Genomic DNA, 24,218 nt, shown 5'->3' on the forward strand with positions numbered 1-24,218 from the left:
ACCAGAACACCTGATGGACCAGAACACCTGATGGACCAGAACACCTGTGGATAGGTCACATAAATCACCTGGTTGCCTCAAATGGTTGAGCAACAAAACATTAAAGTTCTGAATCTTTTCTGTCGACTCGTTTGTTTATAAAAAATAATTCTGTTGAACTAAAATCTAAAACAACTCGTTTTTATTTGTTGATTTTCAGTTTTTGTTTCATCTTGTTACTTTTATCAGCTGTAAGTTGTTCTGTGATTCTTGTGTTGTTGTTGTTTTTTCATTCAACCTTCAGACAGGTAAATCCCATTGAGCCTTGAGGACTCATTTACAAGAGAGACCTGACTTTTAATCAAAATATGTAAATTTATTTGTATCTGAACAAAAAAACAAACGTGTTTGTTTGTTTCTGCCTAAAGTTCAAATTTCTCTGCGTTGATCAAAAACAAACTCTCAGAAACTTTGTTCCGTTGAACATGAAGAGCAATATTCAGAACACCTTATTTTAAATTAAACTCCACCGTGCACACCGTGTCTTCTCATCACAACCTAAACACAGTCTTATGCTGAGTGAGCAATAATCTGCCTAATCCCTGACATATCTTAATCTCGTTATGTGGGGATTTGTTACATGGACGAGATGTGTGGGTTCAGGGCTGAGTGTGCACAGATTATTGACGGTTCTCCTTCAGCATCTAATAAAAATGGACAAGTTTAATTATTGATGAGTTGCTAAATGATGTAATCAATCACTGAATGTATCAGAAAATAAACTGTTGTGGCTAAATGCTAACATGCTAATTCAAAGGTCTGGTAATTTTCTTCTTTTTGTGCAACTAAATCTTTATAAAACAAAAATGTAGGCTAAATGATATTTTTCAGTGAGTTTTAGATCGTCTTGTCAGTCGAGTTTTGTGGCATTTAATTGTATAAAATGCGTCACATGCCTCATCAAAGACTGTCAGTTTGTGCAGAAGAAACGTGTCTAAACTTCGGTTGGACAAAGAACTAAAGAGAACGCCGTGTGTTTTACAGACTGTAGGTGAAACAAGCGGTACGCCCATGTCTCCCGTCGCTCAGCGATTTGAACGGTGAATGTTTGTACCGTGTTTTCCTCCGTACACGTCGCACCGCCCTACAAGTCCATGTTTGTCTAACGAAGTGGAAAAAAATCCATTCATACGTCGCATCTATTATGCATCACCGCTGACGCGTCGCGTCTGTTACGCGCCACCGCGGGAGCGTGCGCGGGAGGACTTTAACAAGAATTTAACAAGATAAGCACCTAAAAACAATTATTTATATTTACTTTATAGTAAAGGTGTGACTCAGTTGAACTTTTACTTAATAAACGCACTTCAACGGTTAAATCAGCTGCATTTCGCCGGGGCGGCGCAGAGAAATGAAGCTGATTCAGTTGCTCCAGACAGACGACTGTGTCAGGCCAGGGCAAGTCGATTGTGCCATTAATAGCCACTATTACATGATACAACGGCATACCATACTACCCAACTGCTACCTAGTGGCTGAAAATGGTAGTGTTCAATATTTTCAATCAAAATGAATGAAAACGGTCACATCTCAGCCAAAAATTGTTTATAAATATGGGAAACAATCCATAAATATGTCGCTTCAGCCTATAAGTCACAGGGCATGTAAATTATGCAAATAAATATGACTTATAGGGTTAAAAATATGGTAGTTTTCTAGATGAGTGTTTTCCTGGCCAGAAATCGAAAAGAGAATTCAAGTAAACTAATCCACCATATCCACCAGAAGGAGCAATGGGCGGAGCCAGGGGGTGGCCAACGTGGGCCTTGGCCACCAAAGATTAATATTTAGCCACCCCGATCATTTGAGGAAACTATACTTTTAAGCAAAATTTAAAACAACAAATTATAGTTTCCTCAAATGATTGGGATGGTAGGTTTACAACCTTTTTTTAAACCTACACGCAGCCACACATCAAAGTGAAACTTTGTACCCGAGTTATTTTTTTAAGTTATCCAGCTCACAAGATGAACCAGACAGACGGTATTCCCAAATCATGTCTTCGCTGCGCGACAGTTGGGGCTTAGAATCGGAGCAAACCGACACCAGAAAAATTAAAGTATAAAAGGAACTCTAACATGTTGCCAGGAATGCAAACAAAATGTGTTAAATGCAACTTTTCCAAACAGAAGAGAATATCTTCTTATTTAAAATAAGGCAGCAGGTGGAATATTGCTCTGCAGGTAGACCTAGCTGGTTTTACTCAACACGGTTTTTAAATTTCTGTTTCCAACTTAAAAGACAAAGAAGGAAACGTCAATAAAAATTCTCAAAGCTCTAAGACTATATTTGGATTTAAGCATCAATTTAGCTGTCGATGTGTGAAAGCCCAATAAAGGTCCATTCATCTGAATCAGGTGTAGTAAAGCAGAGAAACGTGCAGCGGTGCCTTCAGAGAACCGGAACATGCGTTCGTATCTTCACGTATTCATATTTTTATCGTATCGGTCGAGTCCGACACTTGACTCCGGCTTCAGCAGCATCCATGGTCCAGGGTGGATCCAACCTGCTGGTTTCCAGTATGGCTGACCAAACTGAACAGTGGAATGAACATTGAAACATGAGCGCATGAGAGACGAAACAATAACCAACCAGAAAAACAATAATAATGTTAGTAATGGATGATGTGATTGGCAGGTGGGCGTGGATTAAAGCACAGAAGCTAACTCTCCCCAGAGACCTCATGCATTTCAAAATAAAATTCTTTGTTTTCCTAACCCTATTTATTTATTTACAACAACATGAAACTCGCTCTACGCCTTCTTGTTGCACACTGGGTCTTCTCCACCTCACGTCTCGAGTGCTCCCACTAATCCCAGAGGGAGCGAGTGAACCGGGCTCACCAGAGACACGTCAGTCAGCAGCGTGTTCACACTCTCCGGAGGATCCTCCTCGTTACTCTCCGCCACGCTGTCGTTCTGAGAGATGCAGGAAACAAGTCGGGGGGGGGGGGGGGGGGACAGGAACAGGAGGTGAAATTCAAACAACTGGGACAGATTTACAGATGAGGTTTTTTTCCCCCCATTACAAGGAAGAGACGTGTAGCTAAATCCAAATCATTTCATGATGCAACAACGGATTTACATTTTAATTAAACCTTGTAAACAACTGAAGTAATCGGACTACGTGTTGAGGATGACTCTCAGCTACCACCACACCAAGCGCCAGCTGAACTGTTTGTAGTGAAGTTTGTGAACGTGGAGGTTGATCATATTCAATGCAGTTGATTTCAAACATAGTTTTTGAGTTGAATTAAATCCATCCAGTGGTTCATGACGAACGCAAGCAAAGGCAAAAACATCGTCGCCCTTCTGCCTTCATGGCGGGTGTTCACATTTGTTTGCAAGTTTCATGGAGTGAAATGCAAGAAAAGACGATGAGCCACGCAGAAGCCATCGCGTCTTCTTTCAGAAGCAGAGCGCCGAGATCGATAAAGAACCGTCGACGTGGTCCAAAGCGGGGACTGAAGGCCCGGTCCGGGTGGCGTGGCAGAACCGAGGCACTGAATCAGAGCTGCGAGCCATTTCAGAGCGGGCGGAAAAATAAATAAAACCGCTGCCCTTCATTTAACTCCCCCACTAAACCAAAACAAAAGCCCCATCCATTCAGCTTAATTACCCCTCCCTGCTGCATGCGGAGCACTTACAGCCGATCCATTCATCACCAGAGTCCATCGACCCTCCCCACCAGAGCTCTGCACAGCAAGCAGCCCCACAGATTACAGTACGGCCCACCGAGTGCCGTTACAGTCCAGAGGCAGAGCGAGCGCACCAGCTCATTCAGTGCTGAACGCTGACTCAGCATTCAGTTATTTCTCCTCTTTATAGTTTGTCTTTTTAAAAATATTAAATATGTGGTGGCACGGTGGCTCAGGTGGTAGCTGTTGCCTCTCAGCGAGAAGGTTCCAATCCCTGGCCAAGACCTTTCTGAGTGGAGTTTGCATGTTTTCTCCGTGCATGTGTGGGTTTTCTCCAGGTACTCCAGTTTCCTCCCACAGACCAAAAACATGCACGTTAGGCTGATTGGTGAATTGTCCCTAGGTGAGTGAGAGGGTGAATGGTTGTTTGTCTCGTTTGTCCCTGTGATGGACTGGAGACCTGTCCAGGGTGTCCCTCTCGCACAGTGACTGCTGGACATGGACACTGTGACCCTCACAACCCGAAAGGGAGGAAGTGGGTAAAGATAATGGATGGACTAAATACTACGCCTGTCACGATAACAAATGTTTCTGGGCGATTGTCCCAGAAATTATTGCGATAAACAATAATATTGTTTGAAATTTGACAATAATTAGTAATTAGGATATTTTTATCTAGACTGGTCCTATGGTTTTGATCTGCTCAGAGACGGGATTATAATGAAATTACGACCCGGTTCTGAGCAGATCAAAACCATAGGACCAGTCTAGATAAAAATATCCAACATTGTCAAATTTAAGAAGAAATGTATTAAGAAGAAAATAATTAAGATTTCTTAAAATGTTATTTTTTTAATATTCAGTGTCTTTGCTGTATTTTATAGCTTTCAGCTACTGTTTTACTCATTTTAAATTTCTGCTGGTTTAAGCAATTAACTGTTGAATCTTTTGGATTTAACTTTTAGCTGCTACTTTTCCAGTTTTTAGCTATTAGCTGATACTCTGCCAGATTTAGTTGCTGCATTAGCTGCTACTCTGCTGAACTTAACTTTTAGCTAACTGCTGGATTTAGCTTTTAGTTTACTCTGCTGATTTATGATTTTAGCTGCTGGTTTTAGTATTTAACTCTAATAGAGCTGATTTTAGTTTTTAGCTATCTCTGCTGGATTTAGCTTTTATCTGACTCTCGTGGCTTTAACTTTTAGCTGCTGCTCTGCTGGTTTAAGACTTTAGCTTTTTAACTGCCAGTTAGAGCTTTGGTCCAACTATTTTTAAATGAACTTGTTTTGGTTGGAAACTTCAGCTGTCAATCAGCTCGCTGCTGAAGTTTCTCAGAAAAGGCAGATTTTTCTCGTGTTGTTTTTGTGGATTCTGCAGCTATAAAACAAACATGTTTTGGTTTTTTCTTTTCTTTTGTCAGATGTGCCAAGCGGCTGACAAGAGGCTGTGAGCCACTTTTCCTTTGGCTTGTAGTCCTTCTGGTTCCTCGTGGTTTAGACTACAGACAGTGTGATTATATAAACTCACTGTGTGATCAGATACGCAGCCGGATCAAATACGGCTCATTTTTAGAGGGAGTTTAGCTAAATTTCTGACAAATGTAGTGTACAAACTGCTTTGTGTTGTTGTGTAAGGAGACTGGGAATCAAAAACCTCCCAGCACAAACAGTGAAACAAACCAAAATCATTTGTATGCATCCACACCTGGCTCCGAGAGCCATCCACCAAAACCAACCCAGCTCTGTAATCTGCTTCACGCAGCCGTGGTAGAAATCACTCACGGGTCACAAAACAGCACAAGCGCACACACAGAGGCAGAACGCAGACCAGCGCAGACACGTCACTCTAATTGACGGTATGTAAATGTTGCTTCTCGGAGGGGAAAGTAGAAGGGAAGGCTAAGTCCATCTGAGGAATCTGAATGAGAAGGACCGTTCGGCTGATAAATCTGCAGGCGGTCGTCGGCGTATCTCTGCTGTCAGCTCAGATACACGTTCTGTGTGTGTGTGTGAGTGTTTGTTTGTTTGGGTGCAGTCACTGACCTTCGTCCAACCAAACATTTGCACGTATTTACGAGAGGCCGGCTTGGTTCTGTTTAAGCCTGTATGCAAACTTAACACAAAGCCTTTCTGCAAATAAAGGTATAATGAAAAACGCACGTAAGAGTAAAGAGCCTGAACAGCCGATGATCAAATGGGCATTTTAAAAGTGGCTACAAAAGGGGGTCCAACTTTTCAGCTGGCTAAAGACACAATCCAACATATATCAGCGTTTTTACAGACTGGCTTTAAAAACTGAAGGTAGGAACATTCATATCCCTCAAAAACAGCAGAGCTTGCAAACAAATTGCTCAACTTTGTTGTTTTGGTAAATTAAAAAAAGTTCCCTCAAAGGCAGATTGGTCTCTGCCAGGTAAGGACGGATGTTTTCCAAATGTCTTGGTGTCCTAACCCCCAGAGCACTGGTTAGCCTCCTTCAGAGTTCCTCGAAGAAGCCAAAAAGACGAGCCACCATCCGAGCTAACCGTATTTCTCCAAGATGTGAGATTTCGTAAATGAAGGCAACGTAACGAAATCAAAAACCATGTGGGGTTTAGTTCCCTGTTTACGTGGCCTTCCTACCATCCAAGTGTGATTTATGAAATGACCAAGATCGAAGCTGAAGGTGCTAAAGTCAACCTGCTGCTGTTACGCCTCAGACGTCAACCGAGGTAGTCACAGAGCTGACACGGGAGGTGTGTGTAAAGATAAACTGGTATTAAAGCTTGAGGGCCTGTGCAACCTGCCAATCACAGGATTTAGAATGTCATTATGCATATTGCTTGATGTCATATGGAATAATTTAGTTATTATTTAGTTATTATTTAGTTATTAGTCATTCTGCGATGGTTCGGAGACGTCAGCTTTGGTTATAAAAGATCAAATAGACTTGGTTATCTTGAAAACTGGATTTATCTACATTCAAGATGAGTTTTATTGTTGTATAATAAGATTTTTGTCTGAAGGCCTCTTGATTTTACTACAATATTAAAAGTTATAGATCTTTTACTTATTCTTACCAACCTCAGCTGAATACAGTGTTTATTAGTTATTTGTTGTTGTAATTCAAACATCTTTTTAATCAAAACTCTGAATTTAGTTTTTTTTGTTGTATTTCACTTAATCTTATATAAAATGTATCATATTTTTAAACATTTTTACCAGATTTTTAATTTATTCAGTGATTCATCAATCAAATAAAAAAACTGCTTTTTTTTTTTTACAAAACTACTTTGAAAAACATAAAAAAATATGTGGCATATTTTATTATTTATAACAGAAGAAACCCAAAATAATCATGTACAGCCTGTAATTATATTAAAAAAAGATAATTTATTACAAAAGCTCCAACTCTTGAGCAAAATATTTTGACTTCCCGTATTTTAGAAACCACTGAAAAAGTGAAAAATGTTTCTGCTGCATTTCTGCAAGATATTAAACATTTTACTTTACTGATGCAGCCTTGAAGAACTTGGCAGGAGAAATAGCTCATTCTGCGAAGTGGCTGCAGCAATTTACAGAAAACATTAAGTTCATTTGGTTGGTGTCACAAACGCATCCTCCGAATGGATTTAATGTAATGACTTCTGTCAAAGTTGTGTTTTATTAAAACTTAAAGGAAAACAGATGGTTGAAAAAGGTACATGAGCTGTAATTATTGATGCAGTCCTTTAAAACAGAATATTTCTGCTGCGCATTAATCAGATTCTTAGAAGAAATAAGCACAATCAGAGCCACATAAGTCAGAAACCTTCATTATAGGGGGTTGAGCAAAGTGTAAAAGCACAACAATTCCTCTCAAAGTCGAGATAGAAGAAAAAAACACACAAAGGATGAAAGACACTTCAAACAAATTCACTGCAAAAGCACCAACAGAAGTAAAAGTGTGTTTTTACGTCACGCCTCCCTTTAGAGAACTTGACATCTTGTTTTAGTGTGGATTCTGAGCGTTTGTGAAAGAAACCATCATTTTCAGCAGTAAATCCTACCTCCATCATGTCTATCAGCCACAGCAGCCTCTCCTGCGCAGGGGGGGGGGGGGTATTGAAGGAGAGCAAACACAGCCTATAAAATATCAGCTGAAGATGATTTCATCTCCACAGGTGGAAAAACGTGTCACTTTTAAATCCAACACATGATGTTTCTGAAGAGTACGGCACATTACACGCCGGCGACAAACTATTCTACAGCAACAAGCACTTTTTATAATGGTTGACCTTGATCTGTGACCTTGACGCCGGTATGATTAATATATTACATATATATATATACATATATATTACTTGAGTGGATCAGGGCTTTTGGTCCAGACAAGTAAAGACCTTGTTTAACTTTGACCTTGACTTGTGACCTTGACCTTGGAGCTGAGGGAATGAAAATAATAGGCGGCACATGTGTATCAAGTTTCATTAACTTATCTTGAGTGGATCAGAAGTTCACGGACAGGTCTACAGACACTAAACCGTAATACGTCTGTCTTGGGACGGGTGTATAATAATAAACACAAATAAAGAACTAATTAAAATTAAAACACAATCTTTAGCTTTGTAGCATAATCAAAACTATTCCCATCAACGTGCGCTGAGCTGAAGCTGATTTATACTTCCATTCTACTGGGTCGCTGATGCCGCTGCGTGATGAAAATGGCGTAGCTTCCATCTGTTAGCATCGCTGTGCTTAGCCCCCAGTAAGAACCAGTGTTTCCCAAACCATTATCCAAGGAGGGAGCCCCGCCCCCAGAACACCATTATCCAAGGAGGGAGCCCCGCCCCCAGAACAGACGAGCGCCCTGCCGAGGAAGTGACCTTGGAGAATCATGGAGCGTCTTGCGGGCTACACAACGTGCACTGTGTTATCGGTCAGAACTTCACGGGCGTGTTTGTTCGTGTGCACGCTTCTTCTGCACGCCACGTGGCTGAAAATGGCCGCTCCCAGAAGTTGGTCATTATCGTAGCAAGATGAACGTCTTTGTGGTGAACAAGAGGAATACCACATCTTCCTCTTCCTCCCACTCCTCATCCAACAACACAAACCTCAGTCCATCTATCTGTTGTTCACATGCTAAGCTGTGCACGTGACGTGCGCTGCAGTGGGAGAGCAGAGAGAGGAAGTATGATGATCATCCCCTACGTCTTCTCCTGTAAGCACTCTGTGAGACAAAGACGTCTGAAACTACGTAACGACAGATCGGTTGCCTCACGTCTTGTTGAAGTGAATAAATCCACCTTTAGCGCTCTGAGCTTTTCTTGTGAATGACTGTCAGCTACCACCACGCCAAATGTCAGCCCGATATATGAAAAACTGATTGAATTATAGTTGTTTTTGTGTTGACTAAGGTCAATCCTTTACCTTAAGGTGTTGTGGGGTAAAAAGTGAAATATAAGGAGTAAAAACAGTGATAAGGATCCATCGAGCACATTCGTTGTATTGAAAAACATTCAAACCGAATGGATGTCAGACGAGTCCTCATGTGGACCGACTCCAGAGTAAAGAAGCAGCTGAACTGGACCCAGACAGTGGCACCACCTACCCGTGCAGAGCTGAGGGTGGTGTTGGTCATGAAGCTGGCTGAAGACGAGTTGTCCGGATACGACACCATGGACAGGGAGTCCGGCTGCACGACCGTGGTCCCGGCTGGCCCCTGTCGCGCTTTCAGAGCCTGAATCTCTCGACGGAGCACCATCCCGTCAAACTGCTCCAGGTCCTGAGGGGTGACCAGGCCTCGGACCTCCGACAGCAGACAGAACTGTGAGGGACCGAAAAGTACAAATTAACTTTCCACACATATGATCCTACAGATGGATTCCATCTCATACTTGCACTGCATGTACTTACAGAGTAACGACGTGTACTGACATAAATCAAGAATCTTCAGATTAAATCTATCACCTAAAATCTTTGTTTCATAATCAAGGTATCACAACTAAATTATAGGGATGCACAATATTATCGGCATGTATCGGTATCTGCCGAAACGAGCGATAAAGTTAAATATCGGCCATTCCATCAAAATAACTCACCGATACAAAAGGTGCTGTTTTTTATGACAACCCAGCGACACGGATGCCTGCAGCGCCAGCATAATGTGACGACGTCACGCACGCCGTGGAGGTCAGATTTGTGAAAATGTACTAATGTGCACTGTTCCAGTGTTGTCATTGTGTTAGAGTAAATGTCATGAATAAATGTGACATTAAACATAATCCAAGTTGAAGCGTTGCATCATTTTCAGCCCCTTTTTTGTCATCCGCATTTGGTATCAGGCCAAACTGACAAAGAGCGTGCAGAATAATGTAGTGTTTTAATTCCACAGCAGAGAAATCCATGTAATCTCTGTAAGTAGGTCTAGGAAACAAAATATCGGTATTGGTATCGGTTATCAGCCAAGTAGGTTTTAACATGTCAGACAAATATTCAATATCGTGCATCTCTACTAAATTACATTTCTTTATCGTGAGTTAAACTGGACTTTATTTTGTTGGGTCTTAACTATGACTAACATTAATTTACACAAAATATATTTTAAATCCCATCATCACTACTGCTGATAGCCCGTGTCTGTTAGCAAAATATCTCATGAACCTGCGCGTCGGATGAAATAAAACTCTCAAAGTGATCACTGCATGTTTATCCACAACTAATGACCTTTTGAAGTCAACGTAAATCAAGATGGCTGACCGAGGCAACAAGAGTAACGCATACGGCACATTAAACGCACGTCGGCAAACCTCTGACCTTGATTTGTGACCTTGACCTCAGTGTGACGTACGCAATGAGTACACAACACTGTGCAGCGATGATGCGCATGTGTGTCAAGTTGTTAAATTATCTTGAGCGGATCACGAGTAAGAAAGAGTCATCCAGAACACACGCTGAGCGCGACGCTTCGTCATGTCCCAAAATGTGCACGACGGTGTTTTTAAGGTTTGAACTCCAGCGGTACGGTGGCTCAGCTCCAGTCGGGTGTGTTGGAGCAGAAATAAAATCTAAAGCATGCAGGTTAGAGGCCCTCAGGACCAGGACCCCCTCTGCCTTAAAGTGCTCTTGATCAATAGTTCTTCAAGCTTTATGGGGGTGTTTTAAAGTTTGCCGTGTTTAGCTGCCTTACCCCTTTTTTTAATTACTTGGAATATTGTGCAATGTTTCAAAAAATGAGGGAAGTGATGATGCTGAGGAAAAAAAGTCAGACCTGAAAACAGAATCCGTAGAAGATGAAGAGTATCTGAAGGTAACGTCTTTCAAAAATGGGAAACAAATCCAGCAACATCCTGAGCGCTGCTTCATCCTTCAGCTGGTCGTTGACATGTTTGCAGCTTTTTTACCATTTTGGGTATCACCGTGGAGCTAAAATTATTTGTTCTGTCCATCAAACAGTTTTATCTTCGGTGATTTTTTAGGATGAACTTAAAAACAGGAGCAAATTGAATCTTTCTGACAGGCTGCTGGTAACAAAGAGCCTAAAAATACAGTTTTAGGAGTTTTCTTATGCCTGAAGGATTCATACGTCAGAGATCTGCGGCCTAATGGGGAGGGGAAAAAGCAGCCGAAGTTAAAATAAAAAGCTAAAACTGTTTTATAAGATTACAACAATGGCTGTCCACTTGTAAGGAAATAAATAAATAAACTGAATGATAAAAGTTTTGCACAGTACTGTATATAAACGTAATATGAAATACTGAAGTTTCCATCTTTTAACGGTTGTTTAAGTGAAAAGAATTCACAGTGGAACATCCTGAGGGGGTGTACAAACGTTTAGCGATTCATATTGAGCTCATACCCTGGAAATAAAACATGCACATAAATCAGATTGTTTCTTTTTGTGTGGATTGAAGAACCAAGAGACTCTAAGGAGGCGAGGATGATGGAGACTCGAAGTGCAACAATAAAAACCTCCTTGTTGTAAATCTCAGGAAGCTTCAGAGCCAACATCGCAGCAGGTCCGGTTCAGATCCCTGCTCAGAGAAAAACTGATTCTCCTTTGATCTTCGTGATCGTAGCTCACCTTCGCGTGCGTGTTCAGGAGCTCAAACAGCGCCATGACCAGCTGCTCGATGCCGACGTGCCCGTCTCTGTACTCCTCCACGTAGTAGCTCATGGTCTGACGCTCCGCCTCCGTCAGCAGGTGGCGCGCCTGCTCCTCCAGCATGGCCCGGGACTGGTTGACCAGGCTGGACAGGGTCACCTGAGAACCCGCCACGCCCTTATAAAACCCCGGCTGGCAACGATAAGACACAAGTCACACAACTTTAGTGTTTTCCTTTAAAAACAAAAAAAGATTTACACGGATGTACGCTCAGGTACACAACAGGACACAAAGACACAAATTAAGACAAAATAATTGGTGATCTCATGAGAGCGTTGTGATTTACTACGGTGACCACGATGGGTCTGAACGTCTCAAAAACAACCAGAACACACGTTAAACTGAACACACAGCAGCCCACCGATCACTAGTTGATCAATTCTGACATAACGGTTTTAATTGACAAATCTTACTACAAGCCCCTCCCACAAAACAAATACATTCATATGTTCAGACAGCTAAAATATAAAGGCAAATGTTTTAAGCTGCCTCTGAATGCAGCCTCAGCAAAGTTGTCTTGAATCTGTTTCAAGAGCGTTCACATCCATATGTCGAGTACGATCGTATCAGACGTGACGGATGTCAGTGGCGGGTACGAACGGGGCTTCTGACTACGCCTGTCACGATAACAAATTTTGCTGGGCGATTAATTGTCTCAGAAATTATTAAGATAAACAATAATATAGTTTGTAATTTGACAATAATTAACTGTAGTAATTGTCAAATTTAAGAAGAAATGGTTAATTTGTGTTGAGTGCAGTACCTTTTTTGACCACCGGATGGCAGTATAAGACTGTTTGAACTGAAGGGTGGATAGTGAGGGAGCGAGCAGAGTGTCTCTTTAAGAAAAACGGGAGGGAGGCCCCTTGACGTGACATGGGCTGTCTCTCCTTCCTGTTATTTGTTCTCAAAGTGGCGGACGCTCGGTGTGGTTTGAGCTCTTTAGCATAACATTTTTCACACAAAGCTTTCAATTAAAAAAAACATCAGTAAACAAGTTCTCAGCTTCTTTTTGCAGAGAAAAACAACTTTTTACATGAAGACACGGGTTTCAACCGTGAATTTTGGAGCTTCGACAAGACGGAGTTTTTTTACCCAAGTTCTGCCTGCTAGCTTAGCTTGTAGCTTAGCTGCTTTTAATGATCCAACAATGTGATTTTTAACAGTTAAAACAGATTTTAAAGAGAAAAGAGAAAGAGAGGGGTCAGTGACGAGCACCGGAGTTGAGTCTTTTGTCATCCAGTGTCTTCAGTAGAAAGAGAGACACGAAGAAACGATAAAGCTGATAAATGACGACAAGGTCGATAATTTTCAATTATCAAGCGATTAATTGATTTATTGTTAATCTTGACATGTCTACTTCTGACTGCTTATTGCAGGTAAGATACTGCTTGCTCATAACTACTCCACACAAAAAAACAATCATGCTGTTTTCTTTGAGAAGTCTTCTCGATCAGATTAGGACAAACAGGAAAAACAAATCAAATGTTTAGCACAAAATGAAAAGTGAGGGATCTGTCCATTTTCTGTCACTCATCTATTATTGGGTTGTAGAAAAGAAGAGATGAAGGGCCTTAAAGTGAAGAGGGAGAAGAGGGTTAATTGAGTAACAAAGGGACTATGAACAGAAACAAAAGAACTGTTCCCATTTATTTTATATAAATCAAGGCTGGAGTCATATTTTCCTGCAGATCCACCATCATCCATTTTCATTAAAGCTTTGTGGAGCATCGCTGCAGCTTGCAGCAGGACAGAAGCGGTGATGTTCACACACGTGGGCAGCCTTTCTTTTTTCTTGTTCCAGCTGTCACCGCGGCGCCACCTGGCTTCTCTGTCAACCAGAAACACCTGAACATCTTCTGAGCCGTCACTCCTCAGCGCTGCTCCCGCTTCTTCCTGCTCTACTGTCTGCTCCACTTCCGTGTTCAGTTATCTGCTCGCCTCCGAGCAGCTTCTCTTTAATTAATGCCTTAATCAAAGGCGCCACTTCAAAGTCACGGCTTCGGGGCCGCTCAAGTTTGACGACAAACCCGAAGGGAAACGCGCTTCTTCTACCTCCTCCGTCTTTGCTCCTCTCACCTCGTCCTCCACTCCGGCTCACATTTAACAGTTTGTATTATCAGCTGGTCTGAGCGCAGCCAACAGATTTGACATGCTCAAGGTGAATCGAGCCACTACCCCGCCTGAATCTTAATAACTGTAGTGCTTACAAAGGTTTCTCTAAAAGCACCCGTGTCCTGGTTACTGAACTCCACGGTGCCGGGGAGTGAAGTGACGGGACCACGCGAGGAGTTGAACTGGAGTTTGACACTTGACGGAGCTTTAAAAAACCAACCTGGCTGTCACTCAGATGGATTGGACACCTGGTGTTACCTGCTAATGAGGCCTGCTGCATAAGGAACACCAGTTCTTACTAGAAGAACAGTCTCACAGCTGTACAAACAGTCCTCGTGTGGACGGGAGATGATTCTCTGTTAAACGTTCTTGGTGAAATGTGTAAGCGTTACCCTGAGCGTTTAGAGCAGGGGTGTCAAACTCACTTACAAAAGGGGGCCAAAATTAAAACCTTTTGCCAGTTTCAGAATCTACATGAGCTCAAATCAGAAACCCAACATATTTTCTTGGTCACAGGTTCCTCAACAAGAGTTTGATTGGTCTCATTTCATGTTCTCTGCTGTGCTTTCGCCATCATAATAAAATATTACTGAAAAAAATTCAAGAGATAAAAGTATTTTACGTTTCACAAATCATCTTGGGGGCCAGATAAGATGTCAACGAGGACCACATTTGGCCCCCGGGCCTCGAGTTTGACACATAGTTTAGAGGGTAGAATACATTTATTTCATTTCTAAAACCTAAATGGAGTCTGGAAAAATGTAAAAGATGATAAAGGTCTGCGGTCGACCTCATGATCAACTGATTACAACAGTGATAAACAGGAAGTACCACACGTTCATCTGTATGAAGGTAACTGCAGGTAAATCCTCCATTTTCTGTCATAATGACATTGTATGCTTAATGTCTAAATTAAAGGTTAATGTTTAAAGCTAGTTGTGTTGTGTTTTGTGTGTTTTGTGTGTAGATATATGCTGCAGCTTCTGGTTGCATAAGTTTAGTCTTTGTTATGATCTTTTAAAAGTCCTATGTGTGACTGAGCTTATCGTTTACAGCCACACCACTCTGAACTAGAGCTGCCAGTTCTAACCCAAACCCGGTGCCCGGCCCCGCCCAATCCAGGTTCGGACCAGGTCAGTCCATAATAATGTGCTAAATGTGCGGACCGGGTCAGTGTCGGGCTTTTGATTGCGTCAGCGGGTGCGCGAGACTGACGATCTAATTATATGGTAACATGGCTTGCCATACTTTCACCTGCCACACGTGGCCATTTGACCGCACGCTGACCGGCCATGAAAGAGGTAAAAAGTTCAGTTAAGCTTCAGATGAACTGCAAGCCATCCATCGCCCAAATGGACGTTCATTCAGCCGCTGCACTCAGAGGATGCGCGCGGCCGATGACCCAAACAGGTGAGATCACAAAATATCCACGTCAAAGCAGAAGCGGGGGAAGCATTTAATGAGCTTTGATAGCCATGAAAGGACAAACACCCCCTCAGCTCTGATCTTCTGCTCCCTTTACTCAGCCGCGCATGTCCGCCGACCGTAAATTTAAGCAGCCAAAGCTTAATTAAAAATGTCCGTTTTTTTTTTTTTAGTTCGGACCTGTATTTACTGTTCATTTGTCGGATCGGGTGGGGTTCGGAAATTATGGCTACGGGTTGGGGACAGGTCAGAAATTTATTTTATGGACCCGAATGCAACTCTAGTCTGAACACGTCCGATCGCGTCTGATCTCGGAAGCTAAGCAGGGTCGGGCCTGGTTGGTACTTGGATGGGAGACCGCCTGGGAATACCAGGTGCTGTAAACTTTTGCACTTCTCACAAACCACACTATGGAGCCAAGAGCCATTGTCAGTACTGGGGGCTAAGCACCCCTGAAGGTCAGATCCTAGAATCGCTCCTGTCTGAGGGTATTATGAACAAAACCTACACTGCTGTTTGTTCTCCTCCTCGTTGGTAAATGTAACACCAGGGCCTGTTAGACATGCAGCATTCAAGCTGCAGCTGGAAAAACTACGTATCAGATTGTTGGCCTCCCAACAGTACGTGCTAAACTTTGTTACACTTAGCATGTATGCCCTTCTAGCGGTACTCAGCGCTGCTTCCAGTTCAAAAAGGGTCTTCCTCTACTTCTTTTTGTCAAGGCAGTTTGCAAAAATCACTCAAAAGGGTTCTTTTTCTTTTGGAAACACAATTAAGAAAGATGTGGTCAGAACAAGAGTCTGACCGATATATCGGCAGCCCTACCGATATATTGGTAGGGCCGATATATCGGTAAGGCCGATATTTTAAGCCGTAATAGGGGTTTGAGCTGTCGTATCGACGATAGCCCAAATTTCCATAACAGTGGGTCTCTAGTTAGAACATGCAAGGAACTACACCGTGCATTCCTAATTCGTCTTGTAAAATCATAATTTAGGGGTCACTTTTAAACATATCTTTCCTAAAGACAAGTTATAAACACATACAGTAAAAACTGGACATAAAACTGACGACAAACAAACGCCAATAATTTTTATTCCAATTACATAAAGTGTAACGTCGTTTTATATCCTCCCTGGAGGATATCTTGTTACGGTCACACTCGTGCAAAGTCCTGAGATGATGCTTAAGTGAACCCACATGTCTTAATAATAATCTTTACAATCTCTATAAATCTACTTCAGACCCACGCTCGAGCTGTTTATGTTCTCTTAAGCTCTATTTAACAGTTAAAGTGCTTTCTGCTCCTTTGACTGAGCGAGTGACGAGTTGTGTGCAGGGACATATTTTATCTTCATCTTTCAGCCGCTGCCGTCGTCCTGAACGGATTCCTTTGCAGAGTAACTGATGGGCAAACGTGCTGATATGAAAATGAAATTCAAGCTCTGCATTCAGTCAAACGCACCATGCTGCAAGTTTCAACTTATTTTGGATTTAATTGCAGCCTTATATTTGTGCTCCAATCTGAAGTAAGCCTGGCTGGTTTAAAAGCCTTTGAAGAACTAATATTACAGTTTTCTTTAATTATCTTTTAGCTTCTCTATCGCCCATGCAAAAGTGCCTATTATGACTTTTCCTCTGGAAAATAGTACAAACCAACCATGAATTAAGTATCCTAAAACAGATTTTAAAAGTACTTGACAGTACAGAGTAGTGTGGAAACCAGAGAGGTATAAATATGCATGTTACTAATGTTTTAATGGATTTGCTCTCGACACTTGTTCACGTTTAGATTTAGGCCCCCACACAGATCACCACTCCAGTAAGACGTGTAAAATTAGCACACTGATGGTTTTGGAGGGGTCTTCAGACGTGCATTAGGAAGTCAGTGGGCAACCAGGTGTGAAGTTATGGGCGTTTGCACAAAGAGTTCGACGTGCATTTGTTCATATTTATCATCGTGGTGTATCGGGGTCCTGAATCGTCGCAGCATAGCGAAGGTGTGGACTCCCCATGCTCTGGCTACAACCCCATCATGCAGTAGCATTGTGCTAGCAGCACGATCTTTTAGCTTTTTTAGGAGAACGAAGCAGGGCCGTCATTTGTGGAGGGAGGCTCAGCATCCAACGTCTCCTGATTTCAATGTTTTTCCTCTGACAGTCACCAGATTTAAACATCATGCATTTCAAGTTCGTTGGTTTTTGCCACATATAGCATGTTAAATATGCCACCACCTTCCATTTTCATGCATCCTCTGTGTTTGTCTGTAGTGTTTACAAAGATCTCATGAACCACGTGATGCAGTTTTAACATTAGCAAAAACAAAACTGGTTATAGCTCAGTCAATTTATAAAGGTTGAGTTAAGCTTTAGTGTGGTAGTAGCTGAGAGTCATCGCCAACACAAACACGAGCATTAACTTATTGAGCAAGAGCTTTCCTTGAAACTTCGGCATTAACAGCTGGAGGTAACTCTGAACATGACATCAGAAAATGCCTTTAGAACCGATTAACTTTTGGAGTCGGCACACTTAAAGATGGCTGCTCAGCTGATCCACCACAGCCTTCTTAAAAATGGTTAAAACTTCAAGTGTTTCTCAGATATTAAGCAATCGACCAGAATCGAGCGAGATCACAAATAATACTGACGTGACGAAACGTCTACAACGTTCATTTATCAACATTAGATCTCAAGTCTGGCCTGGAAGGCAGCAGGCTTCAACCTTCAGGCCTTCCAGGATCGTTAGGCCTCTGTTAATTGTTAGGACAAGTACAAGCAGTTAACTGAGCTGGACCCTCACATTCTTGATGGTTTATTCCAGAAACAAACGAGGGTTTCTCTTGTAATCTGCTGTATTACATGCGGATGTCTCATCACATTAATTTGCTCTGGATCAGCCTCCAAAGTGTGGTCAGGGGGAACAAATGATGGAGAGGAGTTGTGTGACCTATCCTTTATTCATTAGCTTATCTGTCTGCTTTGGCCTTTAGGCTGCGGTTTCGGCAGGCAGGAGGGACGGGGTGCGTGTCACAGGGATAAAAAAAGACCCAGAAATGAGAGGAACGCACAAACATTGCCTGTTTAAGCAGCATGATCACCTGTGGATTACTGGGAGAGGAAATAAATATTTATGTTGATGATGCTGCCATGGTGGGAGGTGAGCGGAGGGGGTCGGCTCACATGGAGGAGCTGCAGAGCTGTGAGTTATCACCTTCCTCTTTTCTGCTGAGCCCCAAAGCCCTCAGACTGTATATCTCCCCTCGTAATGGCCTCAGACTCACTCCGTCATGCGAGCAGAGAGGAGCCACTTCATCAGCGTGAGCTGTACGGCTTACTCTGGGCCGCCTGCCTCCTCATCGAAACTGCAGCATTTTACTTCTTACCTTCTGCACTTCTACGCAACACTTTTCATGTTCTCACAATATTCTTAAGGAACTTCTAAAGCAGCTGCAGAACAGACCGATGCTTCTGCGAGAGCTTAGTGACATTAAAATAACTAGAAAATAAAAATATTAAAGAACATTAAACAAGACGGAAAACTTTCAGTCCATTAACGTACGAGTGGCACGGTGCACGAGTCCTGCAGGATGGTTTGATACCACCCACCGCTCTGAGCTGCTCCGGTCCACTGAGAGTTCACTGAGACCTGCGCGGTCCATCTGCAGCTCGGTTCGTTCCACCAGAACCCCACTCCCCGGCCCCTTGCCAGCCTCGGGCTCAGTCTCTGGCTTGTCAGGGCGGCCGTCTCCATGATGCTCCATCTGCCTGCATGAACCAAACTCTATGGAACAGTTTGGTTCTGCGGGAAACTTCGAAGGTTCTGTGTCTGCCAGACCTGGTTCTGGAGGGCAGGCGTCATTCATTGATGCAGTCATTACTATCATCATGCTGCCAACAGGACCATGCTGCTAGCAGAACCACACTGTTAACAGTATCATGCTGTTAACAGGACCACTCTGTTAACAGGACCACACTATTAGCAGAGCCACACAGTTAACAGTATCATGCTGTTAACAGGACCACTCTGTTAACAGGACCACTCTGTTAACAGGACCACTCTATTAGCAGAGCCACACTGTTAACAGTATCATGCTGTTAACAGGACCACTCTGTTAACAGGACCACTCTGTTAACAGGACCACTCTATTAGCAGAGCCACACTGTTAACAGCATCATGCTGTTAACAGGACCACTCTGTTAACAGGACCACACTACGAACAGTATCATGCTGTTAACAGGACCACACTATGAACAGGACCACGCTGCTAGCAGAGCCACACTGTTAACAGTACCACTCTGTTAACAGGACCACGCTACGAACAGTATCATGCTTTTAACAGTATCATGCTGTTAACAAGACCACTCTGTTAACAGGACCACACTACAAACAGTATCCTGCTGCTTATAATCAGTGTTTTTATAACACTTTTAATTTTAATTGCTTTTATTGTTGTTTATTGCTGTCTGTTTAAACAGGTCTCTCTTGAAAACAGGTCCTCGTGCCTCAGTGAGACCAACTTGTATAAATAAAGGTTAAATAAAATAAATAAAATAAATAAAATAAAAACACAGGAGGCTGGAAGAAGTGAGGCTGCAGTAGCATTGATGTTCTGTCATTAAGGTTCTGGTTGTGTTCCAGCGTAGCTCGTCCACACCAATCAGGGAAAAGCATTTCTTTATGGACCTGGGTTCATGTAGGAGGGCCTTGTCATGAGGAAAGATGAATGGCTGTTCCCTGTGCAGCACCCCCCCCCCCCCCACACACACACACACACACACTCCTCTACTCCCATTTCCATTTCCATTAACTATCTCCATGGCTGTACTTTCAGTAAAATATTTACCGTTGGCGATGTGTCATCAGAAATGCTTCAGTTCGGTTTCTTTACACTCAAAAGTTTGAATCAAATCCAACACCCAGTTCAGTTTAATCCATTATAATCCAGTTCAGTCTACATAGATTTCAAACTGATATAATCAGAAATATTTAAATATTCCAGATGAGATAAGTCATTTTGTTGCTGGGAAAGTTCTCGTTAGCCTCGACAAGGTGTTCTTTCAGGTCAGTGTGCAGAACCTTCATCCTCCAAACCATCCCTGGTCTTTTATCACATCGCAGTGAACTGCAAAACAAATCTGAAATGCCTATGAATTAAATAAAATAATTAAACGGCACTGCTACTTTAGCAGAATAAGAGCCCTAAAAAAAAAAAACTCTTCAGAGGATAAAAAAAATCTGATCCACTAAACCAGGAGATGAGCCCATGTTCCTAAAAGACACATTCCACCATTTGTGGAAGAAACTGCAACGTCTAGTAACGCTGAGGCAGAACCCCATTTCCTGGTGTTGCTTGACCTTTTTGCCAGTAGGCACGGCATCATTTCTAGAAACCTTTTCATCCACACTGAAAACACACAGAAAACAGTCAACACTAGCAACTACAGTGTTTCCCCTAGATAACTTGCCATGGCAGGGCGCTCATCGGTGGGTGGGGGGTCGACAGAGACTCGTCTGAGCTGCGTGCTGTTTGTTTGGAGCTGGGGGGTGGGGGTGTTGGGTGTGAGGGTTCAGCGTGAGAGAAGAGGAAGCCTTCGGCCTGAGCGCTGCCTTTAGCTTTTAGCTAGCGCACCTGTACTGCGCGCCACTAAGCGTGCGCCACAGCACTAAGCTGCGTCCGTGCAGTTTGGTTCGGTTGACGGGGCGGGGCGCCCCGCTTGTATAATGGTTGGGGGAAACACTGAACTACGACAGGCTTGTTTGTGGTGCTGTCCCAACAAACACACCAGAAACAGTAAAGATGAGGTGGAGCAGATGCTCCGAAGTACAAAACAGAAGAAAAAGACAAGGACGGACAAAACGAAAGCAAGAATCTAATTCTGTGAACAGACGATGGATTAATCTTCTCTTTTGTGTCTAATTAAACTACTGACCACAAGTGTCGGTCTGAATCTGTAGACATGATGAACGGTTTGAGGCGGCGTCCCCAGCGAGGGACAGAAGGAACCATAGAGTCGACAGCCTTCAAGTTACTCAGCTCAAATGATGGACTGAGGACATTTACTTCCCCCCTCTTCGCTTCACTGAGATTTTACCAAACAGTTAGGGTCATCGTGAAGGGACTCAACACTCACACCAAATGCTGTACCACATTTTCCGCGCTACATGTTGCTCCGGAGTATAGGTCACATCAGTCAAAAAATACATTATGAATAATAAGTCGCTTCGTCGCAGGACTGGTCAAACTAAGAAACAAACACGGTACATCAAATACACCAAACTATTCATTACAAGGCAACAAAGTTCACGCTCAGTCATCCAACTTTGTTGCCTTGTTTGAAGGCCCAATCCTTCATTTCATCCTAAATCAGAAGAACTGGGACGTCCATAGCTCTTCGGATGATCGGAAAAACTGGTGTAGAGCTCCATGGTAGAAACCAGGGGTGAAACAGAAGCGGAGTCTCACCAGGGCCGTGTGGAATGGTCCGTGGATCATTAAGTTTATAGATTACTCAAACCGTCATCAGGTTAAAGTGTGAAAGAAATGCGTTTCTTTTGTCTCATCGGGACCATAAATCTCTGTTTTTCCTTGGAGTGGAGCAACAAGGCCTCCCTGCCCTGTTAGACTGTCCATCAGAGCTTCCATAATGAAAAGCACCCCCCCACACACTTTCGCTGCCATCGGCTGATGTCTGTTCCAACTTTCCCCACAAGCTCTCAGCAAAGTCGCGGTCAAAGTCAAAGCGGTGCAACAACTAACGGTGAGAGCGAACAAACGGCCGCTCACTGCACCGAAGAGCTCGTCCTGGGATCATCCAGCGAACAACTGATCCCAGTACAGCCCCCCGTTAGAGAAAAGAGCTGAAGCAGATCGTTGGTAAACCTCCAGAGGCTCTGTGCAATAAATCCTTACAATACACCCAAACCTAAAAGTTTAATTCCTCTGTAGTAAAACTCCTGACCAAAGGTCGACAACTAAAGACTCGTTAAAAATTAAAATAAAAGACGTTCCCTCGTGTTACGTTAATGAGAAACACTGAACTGATTTGCATGAGCACAAGAGAAACCTCACTACTAATATTCTTGTAAACAGGATTCTTCTTCAGCACAGAGCTGCACTGAATTCACGTGCACACAAATAAAGAAGTGTGTAAATCCTACCTTTCCTGCGGCAGAGGCTCCTTGTTCCACAGAGAAGCTGCAGGGACACAAATGAAAAGGACAAATTAATCAAATTAATTAGACGTTGAGCATTAACTGGCTGCAATGGATGTTTGGAAGAGCAGGAACTGCTTTCTATGATCTGCCAAACAGTTTGCAGAACTTGAAGACCTCTTTAATGTTATTTTTTTACTGTTTAAACGTTATATAATTGTATAGTTTACAATCTGCTTCTTTGTACACTTTAATTTGGTTGGTGGCAATTTTCCTTGAGATTCTGGGCAGAAAGGGGCAGGATTTGCTTGTAGCATTTGTTTTCTATAAAAAATAAGAAGAATCTCGAGCGGAGCTAGCCATTTGTAACGAAACTTCCAATCTGAATGGTTTACCAGTCACCTCGAGGTTCTGCACTTGATGACTGTAATTTTCGCCCTATAAGTTGCAGGTTTTTTTGCATAAATTAGCATTCCAGCAACTTGTACAGTGAAGTGACGCATTTCTGTTTTTTTCCCATATTTATAAAACAATTTTGTCTGAGATCTGACGATTTCATTCATTCTGACATGGAAAATATTGAACACTACCATTTTCAGCCACTAGAGGGCCCTCAACTAATATGACAAGCCAAGTGTCTCATTAATAGGTCAAAGTGGCTATTAATGAGGCACTTGGCTTGCCATACAGAGCCACCTTCGTCTCGCTCGGGAACTCCTGGAGCAAACGTCAAATCAGCTGCATTTCGCCGCATCGCCCAGGAGAAATGAAGCTGATTTGACCGTTAAAGTGCATTTATTAAGGAAAAGTTCAACAAGACACACCTTTATTATAATTTCAAGCAAACAAATAATTGTTTTTAAGTATTAATCTTGTTAAATTCTTGTTAGGGTCTTCCCGTGCACGCTCCTGCGACCACCATTTGGCAGCCAATCGATTTTTGGCACAACACCGGCCCACATTCCCGGGTTGTCAGTGGGAACACATAATAGATGCGACTTATAGAGCAAAGTGACGTATTTATGTTTTTTTCCACTTTATTAGACATATTTGGACTGATGCAACTTATATGGTGGCAGTACGGTAGGTTTTAATTTTCATAATTCTCAGTTTGAGTCAAGATAAACAAGATGAACCGTTTTCTCCGCAGTTTGAAGACGTGAGAGCCGTTACTGAACTAGAACAGCTTCAGTACCCGAACACTCTCAGCTGCTCATGTTGCCAGAGAAACTTACATTTGTAAAGTAATCTTCCCGTTCTGCATTAAAACCCTGCCGTGTGAAAGCAGCTTTGCATGCAGGTACAGCTGTTTGTCTTCTACACCGACAGCATCAAACCGATCATTTGGTGCCATAAGTGGAGCAGTAAATTATTGTGAACCTCTTCTTCATCTGTGTGTCAAAACCCAGCGGTGGCTCCTGGGAGGAGGCGCAGCGCCTCGTCACACTAAATAATTAAACTTAAACACTGACGTTAGCCAAACACCAACAGAATGCAAGCGTTGTCTGAAACAGTTCCATTTTTCATGCAGTGCTCCCAGCTCTTGTTTTTATTTCTGATATATTAAAGTCTGACACAGATTTGATTATTTTTCATTAAAATTTGAGTTCTCTGCTCCGAGGCATTAAATGGCGACTCCTCTGACAGATTATAATAAAATGGACAAGTTTTTCCAAACTGCTAGTATTAATGTTGACAAACTGAAGTTATGTAATCCCTTGTTGTACAG

The 24,218-nt window shown here is 42.6% G+C and overlaps 1 protein-coding gene and 1 pseudogene across 1 annotated transcript in view; one reads left to right on the forward strand and one right to left on the reverse strand.

The window, feature by feature from the left end:
• whrna (whirlin a) overlaps window positions 1-24,218 on the reverse strand; it is a 138,119-nt gene that overhangs the window by 14,091 nt on the left and 99,810 nt on the right. Inside the window, exons 5-8 of the mRNA XM_037692073.1 lie at window positions 22,496-22,532; window positions 11,717-11,929; window positions 9,245-9,460; window positions 2,883-2,957 (exon numbers count right to left, since the gene is read on the reverse strand). Of these exons, the coding sequence (XP_037548001.1) occupies window positions 2,883-2,957; window positions 9,245-9,460; window positions 11,717-11,929; window positions 22,496-22,532 (541 nt within the window). The remainder of the gene's footprint in view (window positions 1-2,882; window positions 2,958-9,244; window positions 9,461-11,716; window positions 11,930-22,495; window positions 22,533-24,218) is intronic.
• LOC119425204 lies at window positions 15,608-15,723 on the forward strand (annotated as a pseudogene).

This window comes from Nematolebias whitei, chromosome 18 (assembly GCF_014905685.2).
Source record: "Nematolebias whitei isolate Nwh7 chromosome 18, NemWhi1, whole genome shotgun sequence".
In the NCBI taxonomy this organism is placed as follows: domain Eukaryota; kingdom Metazoa; phylum Chordata; class Actinopteri; order Cyprinodontiformes; family Rivulidae; genus Nematolebias; species Nematolebias whitei.